The sequence below is a fragment of the Coffea arabica genome, chromosome 10c (genome assembly GCF_036785885.1).
Source record: "Coffea arabica cultivar ET-39 chromosome 10c, Coffea Arabica ET-39 HiFi, whole genome shotgun sequence".
NCBI classification, from domain to species: Eukaryota; Viridiplantae; Streptophyta; class Magnoliopsida; order Gentianales; family Rubiaceae; genus Coffea; species Coffea arabica.
Genome location: NC_092329.1, coordinates 1,350,804 through 1,371,737, shown reverse-complemented (window position 1 = coordinate 1,371,737; position 20,934 = coordinate 1,350,804). Strand labels below are relative to the sequence as shown.

General features: G+C 37.1%; 2 protein-coding genes and 1 long non-coding RNA gene across 6 annotated transcripts; 2 read left to right on the top strand and 1 right to left on the bottom strand.

Annotated features, from left to right (window-relative positions):
* Nucleotides 1–197: 197 nt before the first annotated feature.
* On the top strand, nt 198–4,345 carry LOC113712884 (uncharacterized). The gene is made up of 3 exons (XM_027236495.2): nt 198–537; nt 660–801; nt 3,843–4,345. The coding sequence occupies exons 1-3, from the start codon at nt 342–344 to the stop codon at nt 3,937–3,939; spliced, it is 435 nt and encodes a 144-aa protein (XP_027092296.2). The 5' UTR covers nt 198–341; the 3' UTR covers nt 3,940–4,345.
* A 1,079-nt stretch (nt 4,346–5,424) lies between these two features.
* Nucleotides 5,425–7,339, top strand: LOC140016109 (chlorophyll a-b binding protein CP26, chloroplastic-like). The gene is made up of 6 exons (XM_072069306.1): nt 5,425–5,796; nt 6,004–6,088; nt 6,219–6,269; nt 6,452–6,572; nt 6,695–6,829; nt 6,951–7,339. The coding sequence occupies exons 1-6, from the start codon at nt 5,580–5,582 to the stop codon at nt 7,209–7,211; spliced, it is 870 nt and encodes a 289-aa protein (XP_071925407.1). The 5' UTR covers nt 5,425–5,579; the 3' UTR covers nt 7,212–7,339.
* Nucleotides 7,340–10,317: 2,978 nt separating this feature from the next.
* Nucleotides 10,318–19,101, bottom strand: LOC140016245 (uncharacterized). 4 transcript variants are annotated; one of them, XR_011822588.1, is made up of 6 exons: nt 18,572–19,101; nt 18,386–18,473; nt 14,731–14,790; nt 14,558–14,653; nt 11,129–11,230; nt 10,318–10,672 (listed from the first exon to the last, which is right to left on the bottom strand). It is a non-coding gene; the product is annotated as an uncharacterized lncRNA (long non-coding RNA). The 4 variants fall into 4 exon arrangements; XR_011822589.1 differs by having other exon boundaries at nt 10,318–10,660; XR_011822587.1 differs by having other exon boundaries at nt 10,318–11,230.
* Between the last annotated feature and the right edge of the window lie 1,833 nt (nt 19,102–20,934).

Genomic DNA, 20,934 nt, shown 5'->3' with positions numbered 1-20,934 from the left:
GAGTTTTAGGCACAAATAAATTTCAAATAAGCAACAAAATTTGTTAGGATTTTACGTGTTGTTGCTTAAATTCTATTTTTTTTTTTATTTTTGTTGTTTTAATACGTTGCCTTGGGTTACGCGGATCTGAATCCGTCCAATGTGGTACTACAGCCCAGTCCAGTCCTCAAGATGTACCCAACGTTAAGTTAAGGAGTAGGGTGGCCTGCGGATCGGATCCAACAATTTTCCCCACCATATCGGGATAAGTATACGCAGAGTCGTCGGACAGTCCAGCAGCGGTAGTTCTAGTGTGTGTGGACGTATGTAGACATTGGGGAGTGCGGCAGAGTTGTAGAGAGATGAGCACCGGAGCATATGGTTTCGGGTACGGTGGAAGCGGCGGCAGAGGCAGCGGCAGAGATGATGATGAAGAAGAAGAGAAGGGCATATTGTGGAAGCTGCCAGAGGTGAAGTCAAAGCAGTTGGGTAAGATTGGCCCTGCTTTTGGTGTTGGATTTGGCTGTGGTGTCGGTTTAGCCATCGGCATCGTTGGAGGTAGTATTGCCGACTTAATCGCTCGCTTCCTCTTTTTTATTCGTTTGTTCTGTATGCATTTCTGCTTTTGCTTTGCTTTTACTTCTCTATGCTTTCTCTTCTTTCTCCTGAATAAACTGTAGGTATGGGCGTCGGTCCTGGAATTCCTGGATTACAGCTGGGTTTGGGAGCCGGAGCAGGCTGCGGACTTGGCCTGGGATTTGGGTACGGAGTTGGAAGGGGTATTGCTTTTGATTACAACCGCCGATACTCCAACGTCGCCAGGTATGTATCCTTAATTTTAGCTTCAACTCTTTGTGGCGTTATCGGCATACTGCTGATCCTTGTCCCCCAAAATCATTTCATCCGCTTTTTCTTCTATTTCTCCCCAAAAACCCAAACTAAACTAGTTTTCATTTGACACGATTGTAACATGATGCAATTCATTCAATCCTTGGGGAGGAAAACAAACGGATTCTAGATTTTAGTAATTTATGAGCATGAAGACGCTGCTCCGGGGTCAACAAGTCTTTTCTTGTCTGCCTAGTGTAGCTTATATGCGAGGCTTACATTATTGGATGCTTCCTGTTTGTCAATTCTCTCAGCTTATCAAGAGTTCCAGCCCTCTTTTATGATTCGTATGTACTGATTCTGCACGGAAATATGTTTATCACGGCTTTCCAATTGATCCTTACTGGAGAATAGATGTGTATGTTATGTCTATGTCTGTCCATATAAACACATCCAGCTTGGGCTGGTTTATAATAATGTTTCTGGCCAGCAGAAACTCATTTATGCCCATAGACTTTTTTTCTTTTTTTTTTTTTGGGTGGTACGGATATATACCCATTTTTTGTTCATTTGAACTAATATGATTTGTATGTTAAACCACTCAAAAATTTCAGTTCATTTTTAATCTGCAGTACTTTAGTTGTGTCAAAGGATTTGTTTATCACAGTTTCTAGTTTTGTTGCACAATTAATAAGTCTGCAAGGCCATAAACTGCAAAGCCATTTTTTTGTTCGTTTGAACAAATATGATTTGTAGGCTAAACCACCAAACCACTCAAAAATTTCAGTTCATTTTTAATCTGCATGGTACTTTAGTTGTGTCAAAGGATTTGTTTATTGCAGGTTCTAGTTTTGTTGCACTATTAATGAGTCTGCAAGGCCACAAACTGTTTGTCTGATGCGACTCCTTTTCCTTTCACCATGCTTTGGTAGTGACTACATCCATTGAGGTTTGGACTGGAGTTAATGGAATTTTAGGCTGCTGAGTTAAGAGTATGCATACTGGTCTGGTTTTGGTATGTGTTAAGGTGATCATTAATGAGTTGTTGAGTAGTGCTCTGGTATTCCTTTAAGCTGTATTCCATATTTAGCACAATCCTTGTTTTTTTTATTCCCCCACTATTATGCGGTGTGTCATTATGCAATATTCTTGCAATAAATGGCGATCACGGAAATCATTTTTAAGAGATCATGATTTGAAGACACGGTTTAGGTGTCTGTTCTGCTATAAGAAGATCTTCACATGTCTGGATTGCTTGTGGTTTGTGGTTCAAGATGAGTTACAATTGAGAGAATGCAATTGAAGGAACCTATTGCACCGTTCAATTCACTTGTTTTGACATATATTGGGACTGTATTTCTTTCAGTATCAAGGTTCCATATCCCATTTTCACCAATCCTTAATGGTTGGTCTTGTAAAGTCGGGAAGATATGAGTTCGACAGTAATCAGGTGAAATTATAGTCTTGCTTTGGGAAATCTCTGGAATAATCTTTTTCTTCCTGATAAGCTAAGAATCTATATGTTCTCCTCCTGTTCATGCTAGTTGTTCAGGTGCCTGAGCTCTAAAGTTTTTATAGAACAAATCGATCTTGTAACTCTTTCTTGTCAACTCCATAAGCCCAATTCATTTATTCAATCACTGCTTATTATGATGAAAATCGTGTTTTGTGGTTGATTGCATGTATTGGTCTTCATTGAATGTTCCAAGCACAAGCAGTCTTAATGGAAGTTCATATACATGTTGCTGATCCCACTTATTTGAAGTTCCTTAGTGTCCCAACCATAGTTATTAAACCTGGCCTGGCAGTTGAACCGTTCAGCACGGTGAATTGGCCGTAACTAGGCCGGGCCGGGTTCAGTCTGACCAGTTAAGAAGTGATGTGGTCAAACTCGTTTGACCCGCTGGTTCAAGCATGAACCTGGCTGGGTTTTGGGTGACATGGTGGGTCATTGGTTTTGGGCCCAAATTTATGATTTTGCCAAGGTTTGAACCTTGTCCTCAACCTAAATGTGAAGAGACTTTACCACTAGGTTAAACTTTCACTTGTTGATCAAATGTCCCTTAACTATATTTGTTTATTATACAATTTATCCCCTCAACTTTCAAGCTAGAAATGTTGTCATTATGTAACAATAGTTGTGTATTTAAGAATTGTTTCATTAGGCGAAAACAGATTTTACAAAGAATTAGTGCTGCTACTTGTTTTGTTGCTAAATCAAATAGTTTTGTTTTATTTTTTTACTACATGACCTATATATCTAAAGTATGCAAAATGCAATTGAGTCTTCTATTAATATTTATTTGTTCAAAATAAATCTTTCAAAATATAATAATTGATATATAAAAGCACTTTATTTATAGATTTTACATTTGCTAAGATAATTAATATATTATTCGTGTTTATGAAATATTATTTTGTGGCCCACTGGTTCAACCACCTACCCACAAGTTGAACCAGTGACTCATCCACCCAGTCCTTTTCCCGGGTTCCTTGCCAGGCCGGGTTCAATGACTGGTCTGAAATCTCTTGATTTGTGACCAATTGATCGAAGAGTTTGACCTACATAATCAGAGTTGGAGCTTTCTCTTGTTTGACGTAGCTTTTGAACTACCAAATAGCAATGTGGGTACTGGAAATCTGTCTGGAAATTGGAATGAACTTTGCAAATCCCAAAACTTTGACTGGAGAAAAATGATTATAAAAAGCAGTTTGACTTTTCTTTCAAAAACAATATCCTTAAGCTTTCGGGTTTTCTTTTAAAAGTAAAAGAAAAACCAAGGGAAAAGGTGAAAGTGGATGGTACCCCATAATTGATATTTGTGAAGTCAAATAGTATGTTCCAAGGATTAATCTTTTATAAATGTCAGTGTAAGGTTATTTTTACACTAGCAGGTTTAGATGAATGCCATACAATCTTTATTCAAATTTGAAATTTGAGTTTTTGTGTGAATGAAATTTTGATGCTCAGAAAATTATAAAACTGCAGCTGATTACCTTGAAATAAGTTCTTATCTATGGCCTCTTGATGTCAGGGATGAAATTGGTGCTCTGATCAATGAGCTTGTACTAAACACGAAAAAGCTAGTCAAAGCTACTTCCAGAGAGGTGGATAAATGGAGACGACAATAAGTTTGCACAAACTCGCTGCTCTTGGTTCTTGGTTTTAGACTTTGCTCTTTTGTGAATGATCTGAACGTGTGGAGGAGATTGGGTTGTAAATCATTTGCTGGTAGCATGTGAAACTCAAAAATGGAAGAATAGGTATACAAGGGAATAGGTTGCAAAAAGAGTCTCTATACATACAGTCTTTGACCTCAACAATTATGCTGAAAGCCTCATAGTGCAATAAAGAAAGCCTCAAGTGAGAGATTGGGAGCAACCTTTCTATGTTAATATAATAATTGCAGTGATTATTATTATATTGAAGTAGCTTTCTTGTAAATATTGAATCAGTAGCTTGACATGCTACTGCAATGTCCTAGTGAGACTTGAATTGAGATTCTTTCTTTCAAGGGTTCTGCAGATTCAGTTTTTCCTTCTGTGTCTCTGCTTTGAATATGGTTGTTACAACAGAAAATGTAGAGTGTGTGTGTGTGTTTTTTTTTTTTTTTTTTGTTGGTTACGATAACATTTCTATAACTTATACAGACCCGATTAGATCAAATGGGTGTTATGATACCTCCTTTGAAGTGGAGTTTGAACCCTTGATCTATAGTCAAAAAGGCCTTCATTCCTTTTTGGTTGCCACTAACTAAAACTCAGTTGTTCCTGGTGCTTCAGTTTACCAAAGAGTACGTCTTAGCAAATAATACTCTAGTAAGCCCATGCGATTTGCTAAGTTTTAGTGCTATACGAGTGCTGCTGCGAAGAAAATTTTGAGAAATATAGGCGCTGGAGTGCACTCTAGCGCTGGCGGACAAATTGGAAATTGAATTCTGGAAAGTAACGAGAAGCAACACCATTTTCTGGTGATTAAGTGGTAGAGTTTGACTGTAACCGGACTAAACAAACACCTAGTAGCATCACAACCATTGTAATTTTAAAAGTTACAATACATATATATAAAACTCTATACATTGTAATTATGAAAATTACAAGACAATCTATGAATTTTTTTAGTCGTTGTTCACTTGGGATTTAAAAGATTCGTAAATTTTCACTTAATAAATAAGGATAATGGGATAGAATCACGATTTGGCTTGTAATTTTAAAAATTTTAGATTAACGATAGTTACTGTGTTCGCAACATTTTTATCAACCTTCTTTTTTGGTCCAATCTATGCAAAGGTAATTCTTCAACTGCAGAATGGAGAGAGCCAATTAAAACAGAAACTAGTATTGGAAAAGAAAAAGAAAAGGAGTGAAATAAAATAAAATGAAGGGATGGTAATCGGATAACGGACGTTATCCAGGGTGGGGCATCCTCAATGCGGTTGAGCATGACTGCTCCTCCACATCAGCAGCATGATCAGCCACGTGGCCAAGTTCAGCCTATCAAAATGTTGTATCAGATTGCAGCATCTCTCCCTTCTCACTGCAGACCAATCAGAGATCACAAGCAACGACAATCCCAGTTGGCAAGCCCACATCCACCAGAATGAGCTTTTAGCTGGGAGTGTCCGTGCATCAACTTCTCCCTCCCATCCCATAGTCCCCATTTCTCATCATCATCATATCACCCGTCCCGTTCCCCGGTGCTTCCCAGTTTCCAAGTTAACCCCCGCATTAGCAGTATCTGGACGGGGTATCAAATCTCAGGGCACGGTCAAATGGCTTCTCTTGCAGCCTCCACTGCTGCTGCCTCTCTGGGCGTCTCTGAAATGCTCGGAAACCCTCTGAACTTCACCAGCTCTTCAAGGTGCGCTCCTTCTCCTTCTAACACCGCCAGTTTCAAGACTGTTGCCCTTTTCTCGAAGAAGAAAGCTGCTGCAAAGCCCAAGCCTGCGGCCGACTCTTCATTGGACGACGAGCTCGCCAAGTGGTATGGTGAGTTGTCAAATTCACTTTATTAGTTCCCTCCTTCAGTTAGTTGGTTATATTCACTGATCTGATCATAAATCATGGAAATTGGAATCCATAGCTCGCTAGCAACTAGTAATTTGCACCCATCAAAGTGTCAATCTTTTGATTGTAAATACTAATGCACGCACGGTTGCCTGAATTAACACTTCCTTTGATGCTCAAATATTTCAGGACCTGACAGAAGAATTTTCCTGCCCGAGGGGCTCTTAGACAGATCAGAAATCCCCGAGTACTTGACAGGAGAAGTTCCTGGAGAGTGAGTTGTTTTTTGCGTATGCTGCCTCGCATTTTACTAACCCTGAATCTGTGTCTATACATGTCCCCTTTTCTGATAATTTGCAACGGCAGTCACGGTTCTGACAATATCTGATTTGGTTAATATGCAGTTACGGATATGATCCTTTTGGCCTCAGCAAGAAGCCAGAAGACTTTGCCAAGTAAGTAAAGTAACCCTCGATAGCACTCTCAAGTTTGTGCTTGCACTCGTACGCACATCCATCACTTTGGAATTTCCTTTTTGCGGGTGTACATGTTGACTCAGGAGGATACCATACTGTCAAACTACTACTTTAACGAACACTATTCATTCGGGGGCCATTTTGGGATTCTTGTAATGCAGATATCAAGCATATGAGCTTATTCACGGCCGCTGGGCCATGCTTGGTGCTGCTGGCTTTGTTATCCCTGAAGCCTTAAACAAATTTGGGGCCAATTGCGGCCCTGAAGCTGTTTGGTTCAAGGTACGCAAGTAGTACTAGTTACTTCATTTCCTTGCTGCAAGCCTTCCAGATCGTATGACAGCATTGCACCTATTTTTATCTTTTTCCGTATCGCGTTAATAGTTAACACGCAACTTGTGCAGACTGGGGCTCTACTCCTCGACGGCAACACATTGAATTACTTTGGAAAGAACATTCCCATTAATCTTGCATTTGCTGTCATTTTTGAGGTTGTTCTTGTCGGCGGTGCTGAGTACTACAGAATAACCAATGCACTGGTATGCTCGCTGAGTTTGATAACGCTCAGATTTTGAGTTGTTAATACTACAACTGTTTCTTATCCATACATCATCACTATGAAAACTTGGAGATTGACTTGTGCGAGTGTGTTACATACAGGATCTAGAGGACAGGCTTCACCCAGGGGGTCCTTTCGATCCATTGGGACTTGCCAAGGACCCTGACCAGTTTGCCCTCCTAAAGGTGAAAGAGATCAAGAATGGTAGACTGGCCATGTTTGCAATGCTTGGTTTCTTCATCCAAGCTTATGTCACTGGACAGGGTCCTGTTGAAAACCTTGCAGCTCATTTAAGCGATCCCTTCGGTAATAATTTGCTCACTGTCATTGCCGGAACTGCTGAAAGAGCTCCAACCCTGTAATTCCTTCTTTTGATTTGTCGTTCTAATCGTCCGCGAACAGAAAATCTATGAAATGTACAATTTGATGGGACATTACAAGGCAGTCAGCCATTTTCGAACCCTGTAATTGGAAACCATTTTTCAGTTTATACGGCGTGCAATCCTTGCTCCTTGGTCTACGACAATGCTTATGGGATGCTTACCTTAAAATGCTCTCTGGCTAAAAACGTTCAGTTTTTTCTGTAATACCAAACAGTTTCTTGTTTATTGTGTATTTTACAGTTATAAAAAACTCTAAAGATGGAAGATCATCATAATTAAACTAAGCTATTGGTATAATATTGACTAAGAAACCTATAATAAGCAAAAACAAACCAATTTTTATCAATTTCAATAGTTGTAAACTTTTTTTGTTATATTTTTTTAATTATTGATAATTTTTTTGGAGTTTTATTAATTGATATGACATTATATAATGAATTTAATAAGTAATAGAACATTTTGTTTTCTCATTAACTGTTTATAACCTTTTGTCTTCTTATTAATCATGATTTTCTTCTAAACCAATTTATATATATATAATACAGTTAACTTTAATTATCTTGCATAACAATATAATAATTGGAGATAGTTTTAACACATAAAATAATGGATTGGAGATGAGGGAAATGATTGGTGAATATAGTTATAAATAGACTTTTTTAATATTAAATGCCAAATTTTTTTAGACGTAATTCACTATAACTTTTCATTTTTCTTATTAGTGTCTTGATTAAAATGCAATAACTCTAGTCAAAGGAGATGAGGGTAATTTTGACATAATAAAAATTAAGATTAAAATATGCTTACACTCTTGTACATCCTATTGCCAAGACTAGGAGTGTAATCAAGTCAAGTTATGCTCGAGTAGCGCAGTATTGGACCTTAATTCGAGTTAAAAAACTTGGATTCGATATCGAGTTCGAACTTATCGAACTCTTGTAAGTAGAACTCAAGTTCGAACTCGATTTTATTTTGCAGTACTTGAGTTTGAGTTTCAACTCTTGCTCATTGAGGCCAATTGAACTTATTTCGAATTTAATTGAACCTAATCAAGTTTAAGAAATATAAATTTATATTTTATATAATTTTAAATAAGGGACAAAATGGATATTTCATACTAATAATTATAAAATTAGTAATTAATATATATATATATATGTGTGTGTGTGTGTACGTGTGCGCGCGCGCTCTTTCAAACTTTACGTATATAAACTCGACCTTGACTAGTCAACTAGTTCGACCTATTTGAACTCGAGTTTGCAAGTTCGAGATTGAGTTTTGACCAAGTAAAAACTTGTGAGCTATATATATGCGTGTGTGTGCACGTGCATATGCATATGCATGCTTTCGAACTTTACATATTAAGTTTGATCTTGACTCGTCAACTAGTTCAACCAGATTGAACTCGAGTTTATGAGTTCGAGATTGAGTTTTGATCGAATAAACTCGTGAGTTACTCAATTAAGCTTTACTTGTTTGCACCCTAACCAAGACTCATCATACTTTTGATCATGATAATGATATATCATAAGTATCAATATAATATCCACAGTTTGCCGTATGACTCATGTTGCATGCACGAACTCAAATCCAATTTTGAAAAAGTAATGCGAATTATATTTTAAATTAATATTTTCCAATTTTGACAGTACAATGTCAGTGTTAGATGAATAATAATTATATAAATTTAAATTTTAAAATTTAATATATATATATATCATGAATATAGTATATACAGTGTCAGTATATATAAGATTTATTTTTATATTTTTTTGATAAACATCGAAGCTGATCCGCAAAGTCAGCCGGATGACTCACGTTGCATGCACGAATCTAAGTCCAAATTTGAAAAGTCAGGAATTATATTTTTTTGGGTAAACATCTTGAGAAAAGCCGTTCTAGAGTTGAAACGCTACCCATTTATTCGGTAAACTTCTTCAGGTAGTAATAATCCACAGAAAGTTTCTTACCCAAAAAAAAAAAAAAAAATCCATAGACAGTTTATGCTCTATATTTTGAGAGGATGGCAACATGCAAGAAGAGAAAGACTAATCACTGGAGTTGGACTTATGACAACTGATAATCCATAGACAGTTCTTAGAGGTTTTAGAATTCAAATCCTATGTGTGCCACAGTTGGCGGTGAAAAGACACTTGGGATCCTCGGTGACATGTTTTCTATGCCAACCCAATGCCACCAATAATGTTGTGCCAAGTGTCATGTTATTATTTACATTTGCATTAAACCAAGCCAAGTTGAATTATTAAAAAATTAAAATATAAATAATAACATGACACTTGGCACAATATTATTGGTGGCATTGAATTGGCATAGAAAATATGTCACCGAGGATCCCAAGTGGTGAAAAGAACAGGCGGAAAGATGGGAGGATAAAAAAGAATAATAATAATAAAAAGAGGAGACAGACAAACATAAACCCGTAATAATAATATAATACTCAATAATCCTCTATGAGTGAGATCTAGTAATTTTTATTCTAAGTACCTCGAATGTCGTGTCTGGAACAAATTGAGGAGGGCGCTTGCACGAAGTGGAAACCAGACAGCTTAGGATTGGTTATGGGGTCTACACTGCGGGGTTCCTGCTCAGGACTTGTAAATGCTACAGTAGTATCGCCTAACCAACTTTGCATATATATATACTAGAGATTTTCCCAATATATTGTGCCGAAAATATTGAAGAATTTCCCGATTTTCTCATTTCTCTAAACAATGATATGTAAATTCTTGCCAAGTTATATGTAGTGTCCACGCATATACATAACTCGTAGAACTGAAGAATTGAAGTAATTGTTAATTTAATTGGATTGCTAATTAAGCTGCTTAATGGGCGAGACCACAGTGGTAAAGTGCACTAAAAATTCTATCAGGAAGACATTAATTTTTGCTCTTATATTTTAGATATGAATCAATTACTTCTCATATTGGCTGGCAAGGAAGGACCTTAAGAAGGGATGTAAATCTTATGCCATTATGGACCATAACGAAGTGCTTGCATACTTCCACATAAACCACAGAGAGTCTGGACAAAGGAGCACATATACAATATGAAAAATAAACATGAATGAAGAACACAATAAACGTAAATTAATTAAGTCAACAGTACAGAATCTCTCTCACACACATTTTTACGATAGTTTGTAAAGCTCCAACGAGTATTAGAAGGAAAAAAAATTTAAATCTTGGGCTAATTCAACCATCTTGGACTTTAAATTATCAAATATCCATAACAAAGATAGTTAAACAACACCACGATAAATTAACTAAATCGTAGAACAATAGTTCATAACTTCACTACCACTTTGAAATTCCTTGCAGCCCCAAATATTTGATGCCAACACGTCACATTCATTCCAGTCCCAAATGGTGCCACGTGGACAATGGCTTTCATGTAGCATTTTGAAATTCCTTTAGAGAGTCCTAACAATGTCAGTATTGATATTAAAAAGGTCATCTTTAGTCATTGCTGGTTTCCTAGGAACTCCAAAAGGAATGGTCACAAGATGCATGCGAGTAAGGGTATCTTCCAATTGCTTTCTTTTTACAAAACCATGCAGCTAGAAATGTAAACCATACATTAGTAACAAGTAACTTGAGGGTATTTGTTGGGTAACACCAAAATACCAGCACCTTGCACACTGGTTTTACAAAACAGTAATGCAAGCTTCAATATCACTTAATAATACTCTGCTAGTCAAGTGGCACATATGAAATTTTAAGGTATATCTCAATTAGCTAGGACCATCTACTTGAAATCAAGAAAAAAAATTACTTTAAAGAATCAATTCATTCACTCACCAACTAAAGGCAAATCAAACCATAATAAATAGCATTTTAAGAATCACAAACACAAATATTTAAATTGCAAAATGTTACCTTCTTTTGTGGGGTTTTGGCAGGTTATTCCTCATCCTCAAAAGTTTCTTCTTCATCTTCGGAAGATAATTCATCTGAGCTGCTTATCTTTGGTTGCACAGGCTGCCAAAGTTAAATTCAAGCATTGAACATATAAGTGAAATGTTAAGGTCCCACAAAAGTCAAATGCGATTAAACTTTCATCTGAACTTTCCTCTGACAGGTGCCGAACCTGTACAATAATAAATACCTACTCGAGAAAAATACAGATTTTGTATATAGCGGTGAGTAGGGTCGAATCCACAGGGACTGGGGATAACTCGTTCCTTCTAGAGTCCAGAGTATGGGGGGTTTTGGATTGAGTGCTAACTAAATAAATTAACTGCAGAAAATAATTAATTAAAAGAAATAATTAAGGAAACTCTAGCCAAGGGTACACATCAGAGATGGTTCATGCACTGATCATTGATGCGGAAATAATTCCAACATTTAGCAATAGATTAGTTATAGTTGTCATGCACGCGATAAACAACCAACCCTTCTTTAATTTCTCGATAGCTAAGGTACGACCGTTAGCCATTTCTCTAACCCAAAAATAACCCTAGGTACGACCGTAGGATTTAATTTCTAGATTGCATTAATAATTAGAGAGGCCCAATCCTAACCAACAAACACGCTACGAGGGTTTGTTTAAATTAGATCATATGCTCCCCTGACATAAACCCAATTACGCCAGTTGCTACTGAGGTAGAGATAACGAACAATTACGGATTCAATTACCCCTATTTAGCAAAAATAGCCTATATGAATAATTAATTATTGCGCACTAATCAATCATACACAAGGCCATAGCAATTAAAATCAAGGAACATATAAATACCAATAAATGAAGAAAATAATTAAAACAGATTCGATCTCACAGTAATTGTCGAACCAAATCGTCAGTTGTCCCCTTGACTAGAAAAGCTTAACCACGCCATCAAGAGCACTCAACGGTTCAAGATATTTGACCATAGCTACTCTTAACTTATTTCTGCCATGAGACTCAAAAACTTTCGGTATAACAAAATCAATCTCATTAACAGAAATCATGGAATAAGAGTTACGAAAATGCGGGTTAGGGAATGGAGGTGGTGTCACCACATTTGATGATTCTTCACTGGATTCTTTCACTTCAATGGGTTGCGGTTGGGGTTCCATTTCTTCATTTTCGGCTTCTTTTTCAACTGCATCTGTAGATTTCTCATTTTGACATTCTTGCATCTCCTCATGCTTGTCCTTAGGGATCACAGGCTCAGGCCCTTGAACCTCTTTGCCACTCCTCAAGGTCATGGCGCTGACATTCTTCGGGTTCAACTCAGGTTGAGATGGCAATTCACCTTGGTTCTGGGAATCCGAACGATTGATTGTTGTAGCCATTTGACTTGTCTGATTCCTTATATCCTGCATTTCGGAGTCCGTCCTTTGTTGATTTTGCATAATGATTGCCTCCGTCCTTTGCTGATTTTGCGCCATTATTGTCATCACTTGTTTTATCATCTCCTCCAAAGATGGACCAGAGCTTGGGGGCGGAGGTGGTCGGGGTTGGTATTGCTGCTGGTACCCTGACAGGGACGATGGTTGTTGAGACTCTTGCTGTTGAAAATCCATTGGCCCGGTCGCATAATCAAAACTGGAATTATCCCACCATTCTTGATCATACCCGTTTGAATAAGGGTCATACTGCATTTGATATTGGGGTGGAAAATCTCCAAAAGTATCAATTGGAGCACTTAGGTTGTCTTGAAATGCGGGGCATGTGTCAGTTGAATAACCTGAGTCAAAATGAGTTCCACAATTTGCAACAGCCCATTGATCATTAGGAAAAACATGAGTCTCATAACCCCATTCACGAACAAAGTCCGGTCTATCATCAAAATATGGAATGTTAGCAGCCATAAACTATATAAAAAAATAAGAGAAAAATAAATTAAAAATGGAAACAAGGTGAACTCAAAAAGAAACAAATTAATCTAACATCAGTCCCCGGCAACGGCGCCAAAAATTGACAGGTGCCGAACCTGTACAATAATAAATACCTACTCGAGAAAAATACAGATTTTGTATATAGCGGTGAGTAGGGTCGAATCCACAGGGACTGGGGATAACTCGTTCCTTCTAGAGTCCAGAGTATGGGGGGTTTTGGATTGAGTGCTAACTAAATAAATTAACTGCAGAAAATAATTAATTAAAAGAAATAATTAAGGAAACTCTAGCCAAGGGTACACATCAGAGATGGTTCATGCACTGATCATTGATGCGGAAATAATTCCAACATTTAGCAATAGATTAGTTATAGTTGTCATGCACGCGATAAACAACCAACCCTTCTTTAATTTCTCGATAGCTAAGGTACGACCGTTAGCCATTTCTCTAACCCAAAAATAACCCTAGGTACGACCGTAGGATTTAATTTCTAGATTGCATTAATAATTAGAGAGGCCCAATCCTAACCAATAAACACGCTACGAGGGTTTGTTTAAATTAGATCATATGCTCCCCTGACATAAACCCAATTACGCCAGTTGCTACTGAGGTAGAGATAACGAACAATTACGGATTCAATTACCCCTATTTAGCAAAAATAGCCTATATGAATAATTAATTATTGCGCACTAATCAATCATACACAAGGCCATAGCAATTAAAATCAAGGAACATATAAATACCAATAAATGAAGAAAATAATTAAAACAGATTCGATCTCACAGTAATTGTCGAACCAAATCGTCAGTTGTCCCCTTGACTAGAAAAGCTTAACCACGCCTCATGAGAAAATCTCCCCGTTGGGGAATATTGTCGAACACCTGGCGTGTGTCAGAGGCCAGTCCAAAGAAAGGAAAATAGAACTAAACTAAAAAACTAAAACTAAAGCCCTAGTTGTCCTTTGCTTCTGTACGTTGTCCCCTTTTAAAGCAACAAAAGAAAGATGACTAAAAGCTATCTAGGTGGTCCCTACACATGTGGACAAAGCCTCCAAAGTACTTCTTTCTCCAAGTCTCTCTACGTAGCTTCTTTTGAAGAGCCCAAATGACTAAATGCCTTTCACTAGCTTGTGGTCCCCACCAATTCAAGGGCCCAAGAATTGAAGCCCTTAGAAGTTTCCATATTTTCCATTAAATCCCTCCTTTTTGGTAGTTTTCTACTTCATTCCTGAAATTAAGTCCAGATACCAAATATGAGTAAATATTAACAATTAAGCAATATTTGGCAAGGATAAAAAGGGAGATTAATAATAAAATAACTAACAATTAACACCCTATCATCCTCTCCGCTACTACTTTTTGTTTTCACGCCTTTAGCACTGGATTTCAGAACACCAGTGGGATAGAGAACCCCACAAAGAAATAATTACAAAAGCCAACTGATATGTTAAAAGGCAACAAAAATGCATACTTGAAAATTACATACCACAACTTTACTCCTTTTTCTGAGGCTCTTCATCTTCACTTTCCTCATCATAAGTGTCTTCCTCGCTACTATCTTTATTCACCTACTCTTGCAAAGCTAAAATGAAAAAATGCATCCGATACCAGTCAAAAAAGCATGCCTTCTTTAACACTTTAAGCATGTGAAGCTATTACCTGCTTGTTTTCAGCTGCAGAGGATGGCCTCTTGGGAGAAACAGCTTTAGGAGGTGGTGCCTGCCATTTGATAAAGTAGCAAAACCAGGAAATATCAGGAATTAGAAAACAAAATGTAGAAAGAACCATAATACCTCTCTAAAGGAATATATGTCGTCCATATTTTGAACAAAATGTAGAAAGAACCATAATACCTCTCTAAAGGAATATTTGTCATCCATATTTTTAATGAAGCCTCAGCATTGTAACATTCATCAAACCACTCATCTACTAAACTAAAGCCTTTATTTGCATTCCTTTTTCTTTTCATTTTAATGAAAGTAACCTCGTTAGCCATGGTAGGGTAAAAAAAATAATAATGGAAAGAAGCAAAGTTTATCTCGCACACTTCCTCACGTGTTTACTCTCGCTCTCGTGTTTGAACACTCTAATGAATTCACCAAGGTATTTTCAAGGCTCCTCAGTCAACTCCTCGAAGAAGTTAGAACTCCTTCTAGTGTGGATCGACTTACCAACCAGGGTCACAAGATTGTAGCACTTTGAACGAAAAAAAGAACAAAAGATGAAGGGACTGACCACGACTCAATGAATGACTCAAAGTTGAATTTTAAGGATCCTAGACAAAAACTCTACCCAAAACTGGAATTTTGAGCTGCTGGTTGCTGCATTTCTGGGCAGTGTTTTAGTAGATAAATGGACACTTAGAGGATTCAGAATGACACTTAAAACTAACCTAATGATGCACGAAAATTTCCAGAATTAATGATTGGACAGAAATTCCCCAATGGTTGCAAAGATGGAATCCGAATGGAAGATGAATTTGTGTTGTGGTAGGACTGTTTTGGAAACCCAAGGCTGACTTTTCTTCTTTAATCCTTTGGAAACAAGGATTAGTCTTCCTATTTGCTGGTTCCCATAAATTCTAAGGTCAAGTTCAAGATTGGAACTGATTTGGTTGTTTTTGGGAACAAGGGTGGAAAATTTGACTTGAACAGGTTGGGAAATTTGACTTGAATAGGCTGAATATTCTTCTTCTTCCTTTGTTTTTGTTTTCTAATCAGCCAAGAAGAGCCAAATTTCGTGACTAAAATATTCTTAGTCAAGAAAGAAGATTGTTGTGGTGAAGACAAGGATTTTGGCAGCTGAAAATTTGCAGCCTTGTTGTTTACCAAGATTTGGTTCCCAAAATCCAGAAACTTCAAGATTCTTTCAAGAATTCAAGATGTTAATTCCCAGAATTCAAGAAACACAAAATTGAAGATGATTTCCTCCCTAAACAATCCAAGATTTCACGATTTTGATCAAGACAGATTTTGGTTGGCTTCAAGAATCCCAACTAAAGTTCCAAGAACTTCAAGATTGTGGTTTTAAACAATCAGGAACTTCAAAAAAAAACCCAAGTTTTGATCAAGACAGATTTCCAGGAATTTTTGTAAGGTTAGCCAGCTATTTTTTTTTTTTGTATGTAAACAAGAACACAAGGTAATAACTAGATAGGACTCTAAAACCCTTGCTACAAACTGATTTTTTTTTTGGATGAACAGTAACCTCGAATGATCAAATAGAACAAAAGATTGGAATTGAATGGATATAACAGGATAGAAACAAGACTCAAACAAAGAATCAAGAATAAGACACAAAAAGAAAGGCTGGACCAAACAAGGCTAACCACAGCAATTTACAACAACTAGACACAAGTTTATGACGTAACAAATCTGGAAAAATAACGCAAGAACACGAAGTAACAAATCTGGAAATTGCGGATAGCAACTTAGAACACGAAAACAGAATTTTCGACAACTTGACTCGAAAAGGAAATAAATAAAAGGATATAACGTGATACCTCTTAATTAGCTCTGATTACCAACTGATACGAACGTCGCCAACCTTGTGACGAAACCCGTAAAAGATTAGCTTCAGGATCGACAAGAGGACACCAAGTTTGAAGCGGATGACCTCAACCCGTTAATCACGTGGTTAACGAACCTTGGTATAATGGTTGAAGACGCCACAACCTAGTGCGATTCTAGATTGATAAGTCACGAACACCTAGAGAAATTCTAAGGTATTCAAGAAGCCTTGGAGAAACCAAGAAAACTCTCAAATCTGATTTATTGATTCAATCCATAAACCATTGGAAGTGTGGGCTATTTATAGCCTTACATAGAGATGAACAACTAAATGTGGAACTAGTCTAGAGTTGTGGTCTTGACTAAGACTAACAATTATAGGCTTGACCAAACCTTATGAGGTCATCCCTTAGGTAAACAACCTTATGAGGTCATCGCTTAGGTAAATAAAGCAAGGCTATGGACCATTAAACCCTTATTACAATGACTTAACTAAAACAGCAAATGTGACTAGAGAAGGGTCACACATGGTTCTCTTTGACGTGCACTATATGGATGACTTTCATTCCTTCATGCTCAAGCCCCTCAATGACCTTGGGGACAATTTCTTGACCTTGTATCTCATGAACAAGTCCTTGGAGTTCCTCCCTCATCTTCTTAGCTCGTGCTCGAGTTACGGGTCCTAGGGGAACTCGAATAGTTCGCAATGGTGGAGTAACGAAATGTGACTAATGATAGCTACTGAAGAGAGTAAAGCTAACTTTATATATATGAAATCCAAACTGCTAGATATAAGTAGCTGACCATTCTAGTGCTTTTACATAAGGTTGGAACTCAGAAGTGCTTATCTGTGCCAGGAATTAATCAGTGCATGACTAGTTCCTAAAATCAAAATTTAAGCAGAAACCAAATTATATCAAACAAATCATGATTTGAGTGCAGATTCTACTTCTTGAGCCCCAAACATGTGGAAAATTAGAACCAAAACAGTAGAAGCTAGGGAAATACTTTTTAACTGGTCTTTGGTGATAACTATGATAGTCACTAACATGACAATGCAGTAAAAGTAAAAAACAATCGATGAAATTAATGTTTCTAGATCTATCAAAGTATTGTTTCCAATGAAATTTAAAGATAGTTCGAGCCATTGCAAGACATTAAAGGATCATTCAGCATACAAACACAAAGGCGAAAGTAAAATCATTTTTGTTTAGGACCAAACAGTAAGCTAAAGAACATCTCTTAAATCATCTAATACTCCATAACAATGGGACACGTATATTTTCCGAAAACTAAACCAGTGCAGTGGCAAAGCTACCTATAGAAGCAAATCATCAAACACAAAGCATGCTACTATTGTTATGCATCACTTACTGTATTCAGAATATGTGAATGCATAAAATAGCAAAGGTGTTGTGGTTTTAAGGTTTGAGAGTTGTGTGGAACTTGGAACGCTGCCTTTAAAAATAGCTTTGAGGAATTAATATTCTACACCTTCAAGCAACTACAACAAATTCTAGAAGCTTAATATTAGGATTATCTGTTTTAAATTTGGTTTGTTCTATTGCGGCTTAACTTTTGTGCATAATAGCTTCAACGTGGGGTAAAACCTCAATATGTAAAACCTTAATATGTAAGACTCATTCTAATGCGTTTACATAAGGCTGGAACTTAAGGTTACAATTGAGATTGAGAATTTAACTTATTTTAGCTTGGTTATCTCTATTCAGTAAGTAGTAATTAGTTGTACTATATTATTAACAGGAAAAGAAAAAGCAAGAAACTGAAGGACTGAAGAGAGAAACCTGAAATTGAAGCAACTGCTTACTGCAAATGTGTGGATGCTAAATCAGAGGTTTCTCTGCACCAATTGTTTCAAACTGCAATTAACCCCTGAAGAAATTTAACAACAAAAATAAAAAGTAGACAGATTATCGAGTTTCTTTAATACTGGTAGGCGAAAAAATTAGAGAAAGAAAAGGAGTACTTACCTTTAGCACGAAGGGTTGCAGAGAAAAAGGTAGAAGAAGCATGAAGTTTTTTTGACCGGTATTTCTGTTCTCTGTTCCTAATATAAGGGCACAAAGTTTAATTCATTCTTGATAATTTGCCAATTGCTCAACAATAAGGAAAGTAAAACGACAAACCTATATCCCTAACAATGGTAGTAGCCATGATGAAAAGAGTGGATAAAGATGCAAACTTGATAAGTTCTCAAAGATTTTTGTTTTGACTCTTGATAATTTACCAACCAGGAAATGAAAATGAATACAAAAGGACAAACCAAAATCCCATAGTTGGGATATGATAAAGAGAACAGAAGTAAAAAAAAAAAATTGGATGGATAGCCATAATTTAGGGAAGAAATGATTAAATTGTTGACTGAGTGCTGGAGGAATTCGAGCGGTACTTTTTTGGCTCTGAACCAGAAAGAAAAGGAGGGGAAACAAAAAAACGGAAAACAGAGAAAAAGAGAGGAAGCAAGAGGAAAACAATGGTTGGGGAATAAAAAGGAATAGAAGAGGACAAACCACAAAATTCGATGAGCAGCCGTAATTTGGTGAAGACAATCTTCAAATAGTTGACCAAATGTTGGAGGAATTCAATTGGCACTTGTCTTTGTTAGAAGTATTTACCGTTGTTAATTAATCATATTTGTTTATGCTACCTAATTAGTGGAGTTAGTGGAATAACTAGTGGGATTAGTGGAGTACCTAGTGGAGTTAGTAGTGGAGTGAGTGGAGTTATTGGGATAGTTAGTGGAGTTAGTGGGATAGTTAGTGGAGTTGGTTTAAACTCTATAAATAGAGTAATTTCATGTTATAAGTTGTGTGAGTTTTACAAAGAAATAAACATTTGTCCTTTGCTTCTCTTATTATTTGCCTCAATATTTGTATCAGTGGTACCAGAGCTAGGCTAGTGAGTGAAAACAAAAGTGAGTTGTGAGAATTATAAATTACGATGGCCACCGACAATTTTGTGCAGCCAGCAATTCCTCGCTTTGATGGTCACTATGATCATTGGAGTATGCTAATGGATAACTTCTTGAGATCCAAGGAGTATTGGCAGGTTGTCGAATCTGGAGTAGCAGAGCCAACAGTCGGAGAAATATTGTCAGAGGTGCAGAAAATGGAGTTGGAAGCACTGAAACTGAAAGATCTTAAAGCCAAAAATTATCTTTTTCAAGCTATTGATCGAGCCATTTTGGAGACAATTCTTAGCAAAGATACCTCCAAACAAATTTGGGACTCCATGAAGAAAAAGTATCAAGGAAATGCAAAGGCGAAGCGGGTGCAGCTTCAAGCTCTTCGGACCGAATTTGAGACTTTACGCATGAAGTCAAGCGAATCAGTCACTGATTATTTCGCAAGAACGATGGCAATCGCTAACAAGATGAGGATCCATGGAAAAAACTTGAAGGACGTCACCATTGTCGAGAAGATTCTTCGATCAATGACAACAAAATTTAATTTTGTTGTATGCTGTATAGAGGAATCGAAAGATATTGATGCAATTTCAATTGATGAGTTACAGAGTTCTTTGTTGGTTCATGAGCAAAAAATTAACCAGCAAGAGAAAGAGGAGCAAGCACTAGTGGCTTCAGCAGAAATTCACTCAACATGGAGAGGAGGCAGAGGCAGAGGTAGAGGAAATAATGATCGTGGCAGCCAACAACAACAATACCAGCACCAAGAAAATCAATTTCAAGGAAGAAGAAGAGGACGAGGAGGCTATCCATTAACAAATCAAAGGCCAAAGTCAGCAGACAAGTCCAATGTTGAATGCTACAAATGTCATAGGTATGGCCATTATCAGTCCGAATGTCGAACTAATTTGAATAGACAAAATGGAGAAAGGACTAATTTTGCAGAAAAAGAAGAAGAAGTGTCTCTTTTGATGGTGTGCCACATGAGTGAAGAAACTCAACAAAACACATGGTATTTAGACACCGGTTGCAGCAATCACATGTGTGGAGATAAGAAGGCATTCTCTGAATTGGACGAGTCATTCCGTAGCACTGTCAAGTTTGGTGATAACTCTACAATTTCTGTTATGGGAAAAGGAAGGGTAATTATCCAAATTAAAGAAAATTCTTCTACCCACACTATTACTGATGTTCTTTTTGCTCCAGACTTAAAGACAAATTTGCTTAGCGTGGGTCAGTTGCTCGAAAAAGGGTACGAGATTTCAATCAAAGGTGGTGTATGTCAGATTCGAGATGCAAAGTTGGGCTTAATTGCTCAAGTTAAGATGACGGCAAATCGTATGTTCCCACTCGATTTGCAAAACTTGACTCATTCATGTTTCTCGACAAAATCGAAAGATGTGGAATGGTTATGGCATTTTCGTTATG